The sequence below is a fragment of the Pseudochaenichthys georgianus genome, chromosome 16, assembly GCF_902827115.2.
Source record: "Pseudochaenichthys georgianus chromosome 16, fPseGeo1.2, whole genome shotgun sequence".
NCBI classification, from domain to species: domain Eukaryota; kingdom Metazoa; phylum Chordata; class Actinopteri; order Perciformes; family Channichthyidae; genus Pseudochaenichthys; species Pseudochaenichthys georgianus.
Genome location: NC_047518.2, coordinates 30,489,526 through 30,501,464, shown reverse-complemented (window position 1 = coordinate 30,501,464; position 11,939 = coordinate 30,489,526). Strand labels below are relative to the sequence as shown.

At 41.5% G+C, this 11,939-nt stretch overlaps 1 protein-coding gene across 1 annotated transcript; it reads left to right on the top strand.

Moving 5' to 3' along the window:
• The first annotated feature begins 5,930 nt into the window (after positions 1 to 5,930).
• On the top strand, positions 5,931 to 10,506 carry rap1gapl (RAP1 GTPase activating protein-like). The gene is made up of 19 exons (XM_034103216.1): positions 5,931 to 6,250; positions 6,412 to 6,465; positions 6,577 to 6,658; positions 6,850 to 6,885; positions 6,981 to 7,028; positions 7,198 to 7,395; positions 7,482 to 7,579; positions 7,802 to 7,880; positions 7,973 to 8,026; positions 8,117 to 8,200; positions 8,302 to 8,402; positions 8,568 to 8,697; positions 8,791 to 8,952; positions 9,326 to 9,397; positions 9,537 to 9,623; positions 9,719 to 9,874; positions 9,959 to 10,042; positions 10,128 to 10,147; positions 10,234 to 10,506. Exons 1-19 carry the CDS (start codon positions 6,180 to 6,182, stop codon positions 10,316 to 10,318), a joined length of 1,701 nt encoding a protein of 566 aa, XP_033959107.1. The 5' UTR covers positions 5,931 to 6,179; the 3' UTR covers positions 10,319 to 10,506.
• The last annotated feature ends 1,433 nt before the right edge of the window (positions 10,507 to 11,939 follow it).

Here is an 11,939-nt window from a genome sequence, read left to right as displayed (position 1 = left end):
AGTAGTACACATATCTTCTCACAAACTCTACATCAAACGACATATACGCACTTCTTCAATATGTTATTTTGCACTGCAGTTTATACATCCTGCTTGGCCTGCGTTGCAATATCTAAACAGGGAGTACATCTGGTCCGACCAGTCCCAGGGGTCTCTGAGGAAACTAATCCACATTAGAAGGTCCACGGCTACTTCCTGGATTATCTGGTCTTCCACCCTATCCCCACAATAGCCAGGTCAGTGTGAAGAGCTCTGCAGTAGTACCAAACAGTCCAAGACATCAATTTGTTTGTAAAACAAGGTATTCATAGCGTTCTGTTGAGTAATTTCAGTTTGCAAATGAGGGACTGACATGAATGACTCAACGTTAGCCCTACATTTGTAAATTGTTTTATTGCCCCATTATTTTTTATTGTGGTAGCAGTAATTCACTGCAATTGCAAATGAAATACATAAAATACGTTACTGATAATTACTTTTTTTGCACTATACCCATCATTCTATGCATACTTGTAGTAGTAACTAAAGATATGTTGTACAGCCTGCCTGGCACGTAACACCCCCACACATATAAATCCAAACAGTATGTTTGGACCTGACAATAAACATCACCTTCTTGGTTATCAGGAAGATGAGACAAGTAATTGGGCAAATCAGCCAATACCTCAGTATTGCTTAGTCTTGCCCCCTGTGGTGTTGCACTGCACATCACCAACTCATCTTCATTTGAGCTCACCGTTGAAACTGAAGCCATAGGAGAGACGGTTGTCTCCACCTGGTGAGCTTTAGAAGACTCACTTTGGTCTTCCCTGGTGCAGTACTTCTTCAGCATGTTGATATGACACTCTGGTAGGACGTCTGCGGTCAGGTGTTTGAATGACGTAGTTTGTTTCAACGAGCTTCTTATCTACAACATAAGGGCCATAACATTTAGTAGACAGAGCAGAAACAGGTACAGGCAATAGAACCAACACCTTGTCACCTGGCTGAAACAAGCGCTACCGCCTTCTGGTCGTAGCGTTTCTTCATGTTCCCCTGGGTAGAGGTCAAAGCTTCCCTAGCCAAGGAGCAAGCACGATTTAGACGATCCTTAAGTTTGGCGACATACTCCGGGATACTGCAAACTGTTTTCGTGGCATGATCAAATGCTCTTTAAGAACCTTAAAGGACCTCTGACCTCATGTCCAAACACTAGCTCAGCAGGACTAAAACCTAGAGACTCCTGAACAGCTTCACGGGCAGCAAATAACACTAAAGGAACACCGTCATCCCAATCTTTATGAGACTCATGGCAATGTTTTCTTAACATGCATTTCATAGTCTGGTGAAACCTCTCTAATGCCCCCTGACTTTCAGGATGATATGGGCTGGATGTCACATGCTTGATACCTAAGGTGTCAAGTACCCGGGCAAACACTTTAGACATGAAGTTGGTACCTTGGTCTGTTTGAACTACCTTCGGTAGACCAAACATGGAGAAAAACTTCAGAAGTGCCTTGGTGATGACCGGGGCAGTAATTTTCCGTAGTGGGATGGCTTCTGGGAACCTAGTGGAAGCACACATGACAGTTAAGAGAAACTGGTTTCCAGTTTTAGGCAAGGGTCCCACACAATCACCCTTTCAAATGGCTCTCCCATTACTGGAATAGGAATGAGAGGAGCAGGGTGAATCACCTGATTCGGTTTACCAACAACTTGGCACACATGACATGTTCGACAATAAAGAACTACATCAGACTTAAGTCCTGGCCAAAAGAAGTGTTTTAAAACTCTTTGATATGTTTTTGTTACCCCCATGTGACCTGACCATGGATGATCATGAGCCAAGGACATCACCTGAGAACGATAGGTTGTTGGCACGACAACTTGATAAATTGCTAAGGAGTCTGACTCCTCACAGGCATCACTAATCCAGCGACGCATTAATAGGTGATCTTCCATAATGTAGGCCATCTTCTTTGACTTGGCCTCTTCGTGACTGATAACAGAAGAGAGACATTTAGAAAGTGTTTCATCACTTAACTGGGCTGCCATGAATTCTTCCCGAGTGGCAGGCAGTTGTACAAGCTCTGAGCTGTTACTGGGTGATCCAGCACCAGCAGACCGGGCCTCCTCTGGCAGTCGGTCCGACACTGTCATGTCTTCAAGAAACTGCCCTGTAGCAAGAAAAGAATCAGACAAGTCCTCTCCGTATTTCTTTGACTGTGCCCTTGTAACAACACAAGCAGGAAAGATTTCGGGAGGTACTTCAGCTGATTTCTCTGCGTCTAAACTTAGATCAGGAGAATCAATGACCTCAGGTACTGGCTTAACTTTGCCCCCAGCCAAGTCATTACTGAGGATGAAATCAACACCTTTGATGGGCAAGGCAGGGAGGACAGCTACTTTAAAGAATCCTTTGACAAGAGATGAGTGAATATAAACATTGTGCAAAGGAGCCGCAACTAGTGTCATGCCTACCCCTTGAACAACAGCACTTGATCCACATGATGATCTGGAGGTTAAAGGTAAGATGCCTTCCCTAATAATGGACTGAGAACCTCCTGTGTCCCTAAGTACCTGTACTGGCAGCTGGTCTTTAGGATCCCCTGTTAAAGAAACAAAGCCCTTGGAAATAAAGGGTTTGAAACAGGGATCAGGTACATCATCTTCCTGGGACATTTCTATGTCTGATAGGGAAACTCCTTTAATGAGTCCCATGCCTTTTGGCGTTTGAAAGCGTTGCGAAAATTGTTGTTTACGCTTTAAGAAATGACACCCTGAAATAAGGTGTCCTGTTTTATGGCAGTAGTTACACTCACGGGGCCCCCGTGGAGGTGATGGTGGTCCTCTAGACCTTTCAAAAGTTGTTGGGCCAAGATCAGGTCTTCCGGTTTGTGATATCTGAAGCTTTATCTGGGCGCAAGGGTGAATAAAACAGTCTTGTTAGTGAGCATAAATTCATCCGCTAAAACAGCTGCCTTAGCCAGTGAAGTAACCTTCTGTTCATTTAAGAATATCACCATCCTTTCAGGCAAAGAATTCTTAAAATCTTCCAAGAGAAGTAACTGACGAAGACTCTCAAAATGATCCTTCACTTCATTAGCCGCACACCATTTATCAAAGAGAATGCCCTTCTCTCGCGCAAACTCAACAAATGTCTGCGTAGCAGACTTTTTATGTTGTCTGAACTTTTGTCTGTAGGCCTCTGGCACAAGCACGCAAGATCGACTCTTTAAGCACTTCGTACTGCAAGCTTTCTTCCAAAGAAAGTGAAGATACCACTTCCTGAGCCTTACCTACTAATTTGCACTGAAGTAGGATTGGCCACATGTCTTTAGGCCAGACCAGTGCGGTAGCAATTCTCTCAAAAGCACAAAATATGAGTCAACCTCTGACTCTCTAAAAGTTGGCACTAAAGCAATATTTTTACTAACATCAAAACTTTTGTATGAGAGACTGTATGCGAAGGTATTGACCTCTCAAATGTCTGCTCTGAAGAGATTCTCAGGGCATCAACTTCAAGCCGCTTTAACGTGATTTCTTTCTCAGCTTCTATCTCTAACTTGCGAATCTGCAGTTTGTAATCAGAGTCCACTCTACGCACCATTTCCTTCTCCTGGACCTCCAGCTGAAGACGGGCAAGACGAACCTTCAGTTTGGCATCACTACTTGCACCAAAGCTACCCGGAGAGAAAGCCTCAAACGTAGGAAGCCTTGCAGGAGTAGCCATCCAGATTAACCTTGTCAATTCTAGGTGTAGCTAATACAGCCCGACTCTTCTGTTCTATAAAGGAAGCACCAACCACACGTTCCCCATCATCATCAATAGACACATCAGCCCTAGGCTGAGTTGACATGCCTGTAATTACAATAATCTTTAACCCCTCTAGTTTTTGCAGGATTTCATCTCTTAGCTCGTTTTTTACTTTATACTTGTCTACTGAAATGTTATAGTGAGCTGCTATGCATAACATGTCATCTTTGCGACAGGAATACAACTTATCAACAATTGGACTTTCAATAAAATCCTGTACGTCAAAACCCATTTTTTCCAGCCAATGTACAACACCTACAATGACTTCTCAATTATTGGTTGTTTTTAGCTCAGGAAAATAGATATCCCGGACGAGACCCCATTTGTGTTACGTCCCCATTAAGGTCTAGGGGACCTGGAGACAGTAACAAAGCCCTAACTGAACATAAATTGAACAGAAATACTTTTCGTGGGAGGAGGATACGGAGCCCCCTAGGGGAAAATGGAGAAGAAAAAAAAAATTATTTGAAAAAAAATAAAAATAATATCGCGAGATCTCGCAAAACCCCGTTGCAGTTTGTAGACGGTCCCTAAGCACTCCTCCCATCAGCTGCAGATTGTGACCAATTCTTGATGTTTAGCTCGGATGACGGCGTGTATCGAACTGTTCTGATAAAAACGACTCTGTAGCTCGTTGTCTACCTTGCTATGATTGTAAAGTCATGTTGTTTGTATTTTTACAATGTTATGTTCATGAGTTATTGATCCGCGAAATTCGAATCTGTCAATAACTCAGCTCAGAGGAACGTGCATGTCCCCTCGCTCTGAGTGTTTTCTTGAGGTGTCTTCACTTATGTGAAACCCTTTTATATATACAGTCTATGTGTGAAACCCGTGCCTATTGCCAAGCACTGATGTTATATCTTTATATTTAAGGCCAAGCTCAAAGTAAAATCGATGAACCACTCCATTGTTGTGGTTTCTGTGTTGCCGTAGCAGCCGAACTGACCAGGAAGTACTACATTTTATTTTTTCAAATTATAATTTCTTTCTTCTCCATGTCCCCTAGGGGGCTCCGTAGGAGGAGGAGTCAAAGGAGATTGTGCCAAACAAAAGAAACAAGCATAACAAAACCAGGCCTATCTCTACATCTATCCTTTGAAACCAAAACTCAAACAAAAACCCTCACCAACTAAACTACTCAGAACTGGACAAAACAGAATACAGGGGTGGCAACAATCCGCTAACCTAGTGTGTATTAAGATTAGTTACCTACATGATGAGAAATATACAGGGTACCCCAGACTTGCCTAACTCCCCCACCTCTCAACACACACACATTAACAAAGGTCAGAACAAAGTAGAATGAGCTTCTAAACAAGGCAGTCAATTGCAGGCTCCTCATCAGCAACAGGCCCAGGGTGAGAGAGAGAAAAGACTTCCTGGGTGCCTCCTTTATGGTCGGCCCTGGCTGCTGATAGGCCAGCTGAGGGTGAGAGGAATCAGAGGATCCAATCAGCCATCAGACTCAGGTGCACAGGCAGATACTGATCAGCTGCTGATTAGCTGTGCAGAAGACAGGGAGAAGAGAGAATCACAGGAGGGAAGGAAAACCACACAAGTACAGCCTGCCTGGCACGTAACAATTGGTATTTAATTATAAGAAAGACAGCGGAGTATAGAAGTATATAGATCTGGGATGTTGACGAGTATTTTACTTAAATAAACTATCTAAGTACTGCTTCCAACTCTGGTCAAAATACATGATCATGAAACAGCTTTTTCCTAAAGTTTGAAAGAAGGGCTCAAATGAAAACATTTCTTTCTATATCATTCCCTTTTTTCTAAAAATGTTACTTTTATCGGTTTTGTAGATCTAACTCCCTCTTTCATCATGCATGCAAACACTGTTATCATAAGACACAGAAATGTAATTTGTATCATTTGTGATACCATTCAAATGTGCACACCTCCTCACTCTCACTCTCACTCTCTTTCTCCCTATCCTCAGGTTTACCTCACCCTCCCCTGCTGTCCATCTCCTCACCCTCACTGTGAGTGCTGTCAATAATTGATGATCCTTACTGACTCAAAGGGTAACAGGTCCCGGAGAAAATGTCTCACCCTTTTATTTATTTACAATTCTATCTTTAAATTCAGTCAGTCTGAAAATCCACATGCAGGAGGATCGATGTCAAGAAGCAGCTCGTCAGTTTTATAGTTTATAGCAGCTGCTACACCTGTGACCATGAGCGAGTTACAGCTGAACGTCTGGCTGACAGCAGGACGGAGGGAGGAAAGGGAAGCATAAATGAGCGAGAGGCAGGGGGCAGAGAGGAGGAGGAGTGGCAGAATGATAGAGTGAATTAATTCAACCTTAGCCAGCCCTGATTGACTTGGTAGCAAACTGTCATGTGCAAACACTCACAGTGACACCAAAGCTATGGAGAGAGAAAAGAGGAATGACATGTCTTTCTCCAGAAAGAGAAGTTTCACTTTTGGAGCATATGGAGGGTGAGTAAAATATTTTTCGTCTCAAACTATGTCATTTATTTAGCTGCATAAACTGAAAGATAGTAGACTGAATAGTTTAAGTAACAGTATTTATTTGATATTTGTTAGAGAAAAAAAGTAACCGTGTCTATGTAAGATGTTCCATTTTCTTCTCCGAGTAGTTCTCACTTCCTTGTTTACAGTGTGGACAGATTCACATGTGGAGATGAGACGAGGTAAGGTTTTATTTTCCATCGTATTGAGGCTGTTTTCAACATTCAAGATTTATTGTTTAAATTAAGAGCTGAATGAGAAGTGACGATTTGTAAATGAACCTGTTGCTGCAGACCTGAAACTGCAGAGGAAATATTACTGGACTCTCCTGCCGGTGACAGAAAGCCTTTCCTCCCTGCCAGCAGCAACCAGAGGGTGATACCATCAAAATGTTCAGCATCCTATTTTAATTATATACATTTATATGTTCTAAAATACGGCATTTCTGACAAGTTTCCATTTGAAGCTGAACAATTTGTCATGTTCCTCTTCCTCCCCACGTTTCTCCTTCCCTTTCTCTCCGTCTGCATTTGTGTGTGACGTCTGCTGCCGGTTGTTCGTATCAGGACACAGAGCTGTTTGAAATCATTGAAAAGCTGCAGGTGAGTTGCATCACCATTGATCCTGTGCAGTGTTCAGTGGCGTCTGAGCAAGAGAAGTTTCTTATCATCTTATCAATACTCCCCCCGTCCATCAGGGCAGCAGGATCGATGAGCAGCGGTGTGAATTCCCTCTTCCTCTGAAGGTGAGTCTTCGACCTGAGAATAGAAAAGGCACAGAGTGGTCTCCCTATACAGTGTGATCCCGTGTGTGTTGACATTGACCTTTCTATGAACGCCATGACATTTGTTTTCCCTAACAACAGAAACGACAGACCCTCATCATCATCAGGTGCTCCTTTGTGTCTATTTTAGTCTCAGCTTCTCACGATAGGTGCAGACCTGCCGCTCATCCTCCCTCCGAAGCTAGGGGGCTACTGGGTAGACCCCCCACTGCAGAGGCTTGTAGATGTGAGTCCCACCTCCTCCTACTATGGCTTCGTCCCCGAGTGCTACGACATCATGGAGAGAGATCGGGAGGCTAAAATCTACCACAAGTTCTTCCGCTCACGAGTAAGCAGACTTTATCTAAAGCATCTAGGAAAGTGTTATCATTCCTGAAATCATGTTTTCTCATGTTTCCCCCCCCCCCCCTTTAGTACCATCACTCATTCACAGCAGTGGATCCTGCTTTGGGGCATCTGGTTCTCTCTGTGTGTTTGGAGGAAGAGGAGAGCAAGCTGCGGGTGATACTCAGGTTGACATCTTCAGCCATTTTGGCCAAATATGATTTTTGTATGATGAAATCTGCAATACAATAACAACATATGTGTATTAGGATATATAAAATTGCTAAAACTATCACTATATCCTGAGGGCAGTACATGAGACAGATAACCGGTAAAAATAAACAAGTTGTTCCTCTCTTTACCCTCAGTGATTTTAGGCAAAAACAGAGATTGTGTTTCTCGTCTCACAGAATGAAGGAGTGCTCTCTGAATGGAGCTTTCTCTGTCTCTCTTTTCCCCAACATCCCATCTGCTGTTGAATTAGCAAAGGTATTAAACTTATTGTTGGAAGGTTGAAGTATTTATATTAAGCCAAGTACAGAAGTATTTGAAGTCTATAAAATACATTGTATTCTGTCTAGATGCTCTGTGACGGAGTGACTGTCTCAAAGTTTGAAGTTGTCAGCTACCTCAAGGTAATACTCTAATACTCCGAATAACTTCAATAAAATGACCAGTTATGTTAACTCCTTTTAAAGCTCTTCTCCCTCCCACTCATCCCTCAGGCTCCAGAACTCATAACTACATTTGATGAACACAGAGTGTCTCCTAATTTCAAGTTTGGGGTTTTGTACCAAAAGGACAGGCAGGTAAGAAATTGTGCAGAAAAATCCTGCATTCATTAAAATAACAAATAAAATATCGCATAAATCGTAACCGACCATTTTGAAAAACATCCATCTCTCTGTAGTTCAATGAGGAGGACATCCTCAGTAACAATGAGGAAAGTGAAGAGTTTAAAGAGCTCCTTTCTATTTTGGGAGAGACCATTCAACTGCAAGGCTTCACCAGGTAAAGTGTAGCTTGTTGATGTTTTTAAGCCGCATGAATGACAAGATTCAAGATTAAACGCTTTATTGTCATGTGCACATTAGCTACAGTGTAGATATGGCAATGAAAAACACAGACATATGTAAGGAATAATATCACATGATGTATACTCCTCACTATCCTTAGGTTCAGGGGAGGATTGGATGTGTGTCATGGTCAGACAGGAAGGGATGCCGTCTTCACTTCCTTTCATGGGAGAGAAATCATGTTCCATGTCGCAACTAAACTGCCTTTCACAGACGGTGACCCGCAGCAGGTCGGTTATCACCCTGATGATTCCAGGACAGTTTCTGAGGGTATTTTGGGACTAGTGAAAAAACAATGACACATTATCTTTCTTCCTACACAGTTACAAAGAAAAAGGCACATTGGTAACGACATTGTAGCTTTGGTCTACCAGGAAGGCCAGTCCCCTTTTCTATCTGACGTTATCAAGTCTCACTTTCTACACTGTTTCCTGGTGGTCCGGAGGATAAAGAGGGCGGAGGATACGAATGAAACTGCGTACCAGGTGGGTGAAAAACAAACCTAGGTTAAATGTATCCTCCCTCTAATAAGTTAATTGGTGGGAACATTGTTTCCTAATATTATAAGGCACACTGGGCCTGAGCAATGCTGGAAATTGATTTCAAATCTAACAATCTAACATGTAAGCTTATATTTGTCTTTTTAACATAAACAATTAACCTTTTTTAATCCTTCATCAATAATATATAAAATAATCAAGTTCATCACGGGACGATACAAAAAAATCTTGTCACTGCACTGTGCAATTCTGTGCTAATGTTTTGCATGACTTTAATAGAAATGCACACTAATGCTGAGCTAGTATCAGTTAATTGCAGTCAAGTTGATATATAAGTGAACATATTTTCCCTTCTCAGGTGTCCGTCACAGCCAGAGAGGATGTTCCTCCGTTTGGTCCGGTGCTTCCGGATCCTCCCATCTTCACTGATGTAAGTAACAATAAAAACATCAGAAAAGCTGTTTTAATTTCTTCAATATTACTTCACAGCAGCCTTATCTTTTCCTTTGCTTTCACCTTATTCAGACTTTACAAACAGACACAAATCTTCCTCTGACCTGTGTTTTTAGCGTGCCTTGCTGAGAGAATTCCTTCTGACGAAACTCATCAACGCAGAGATTTCATGCTATAAAGCGCAACAATTCAGCAGACTAGAGGTAGGCATTCAAAACACATTTGAATGTTTTATTTATGAGTGGCCAAGCTCTGATTTCTCTCTGTGTGCTCTCCTGACCCTCTTCTCCTACAAAAGCTCCGCACTCGCTCATTGCTGCTGGAGAGCCTGCATGCTGAACTCTGCACTCGTTCCCAGTGCATGATGGGGGATCCATCAATAGCGTCTCTCCCATCCTCAGAGGGTCCTCGAGTGGTGTCTGAGGGGAGTGGAGGATTCATTGAAAACTTCAAGGTTAATGTTGGCCTCTAATTTCAACAGTACTGTCCCATACTTGGCAATACTATTTTAAATGTACAATTTTTCTTCTGTCATTAGAGAGCCATAAGAGTGCGGAGTCACTCTTTCGAGACCCTCGGGGTGCCCAGGAGGATTGGAGGTAGTGCATCACAGAGGCCCAAGGTAACAATTCATAAATGTGATGCTTTACTGAATAAATACTTATTGAAAGGTTTGTGCTAATGTTATTGTCCATCTTCCTTAACAGACAGAGAAAGATGGAGAAGGGTAAGAGTGACGAAAACAGGTGAAAATGTTGTCTTTTGAATGACTTAAGGTTGAAACACAGATAACCGTTTTTATTTTATTTTCAGTGACAGATCTCCAGGTCCTCTGCCAGCTGACAGTCTGGGGCCGTCTGAGATCAGAGATCAAGCCAGTCCTCAAGAAGACACATAAAGGGAAATATCTATTAGAAGATTTAAAATATTATATGGTTACTACTTTATTATCCTGCTGGGAGGCTTACATGTAAATAGAGTGTAAAAGTAAAAAGTATATCTGAGAATGTCATTATTTTATTGTTATAGCAGTAATATTGTACAAAGTATTTACAATGTTTTAAAATGAAATGTTAAAGATATAAAACTGGCTTAAGTAAATGTTGTAAGTCTATATACTGGTGAGTTGTTATAATAAACAGTTTTACTTCAATGAGGGGCTGGGGGGGACAGGGGAGAGGAACAGCAGAGGAAAGTAAATGAAGTGATAGCGATTACTTTGATGATAAAGATAGGGGTAATGATACCAATATAGTAACTACTGTAGCAAGATAATTGATTGTGACATTAAGACACAAAAGTTATAATAAAATAAAATCAAGCAGAACAGGTGTGGTAGAATATACCACCAGTAATGGAAGAAGTAATCAGATATTTTACATAGGGCTATATAAAAAATTAAATAATAACAATACAGATAAAATATACATTTTATTTTAGCTAAAAGAAACAAGCTCATTAGACAACATGTTGTATTGAACTGTTTATTATGATCATTGTGAAGGACCAGGGTACAGAAAAACCAGGAGTGCAGGTTGAGGTGGAAAAATACGGATTTTATTGACCCAATATATGTACAGTTTTAAGATGGGTAATACAATCAATTAGGTTTAAACAAAAAGGTGTAGATATCAATAGACCCAATCTAGCATGTAAACGCATAAGCAGAACGTCACAAAAATGGGTGACATCCTGTGTGCTCTTCTGTCCAAGAGCAACTCACATACCCCCCCTCATCTCCACACTGCAGGAATTTATAGCACTACTGGTCAGTCCATTATTGCATGCAGGGGAAAGAGGCTCTAAAAAGGGGTGACTTAAATGGAGTGGCCTCTTCAAGCACCCCTCAGGGTTTGAGAGGAATGGTGTAGTCCAATTAACTGACACATCTATAAAGGCAGGTGGTTTCCATCAGCTCAGCCTTTTGCCAGGAGCAAGGTGAGCTGTAAGACACTGACAATAGGATTACACACAACACAAATCACAATAGATATTTTTAATCAATGTGTCTGTGTAATGTAAACAAAATCACAACCTTTACGATGTGTGTTCGTTTGTGAGGCTTGTAGCCCTCACAGTCAGTATATATAGAGCATGTGTTTAAGTTTCAGAAAATATGTATCGGAGACAATGTACATGATGGAAGAAATAAAGAGATGGGGACGAACAGGATCAGGAGTGAATACAGGACTGTGTTTGATGAGATAATTAACATATAACAAACAGAGAGAAGGCTATCATGGTAACCTTACAGGCTGTGCAAGGTGAAGTCGGATCAGACTGCAAACTATACAGCAAACAACAAATAAGTTAAAGAGTAGTACAAGTTTTGTTACAAATCTGATCCCATAAATGTGTATTTCACACTAAAATAGCCTAAACATGCAATTATGTCAGGCCCTGACAGAAGCTATTGTTGTAGCTGAAAGGTTACATTAAATGATGAAAGAGACTCTAGCTATTTTGAATGCTGTATCAATTATTTCAACCAAAGCAACTAGCCTACATACAAATGCAGC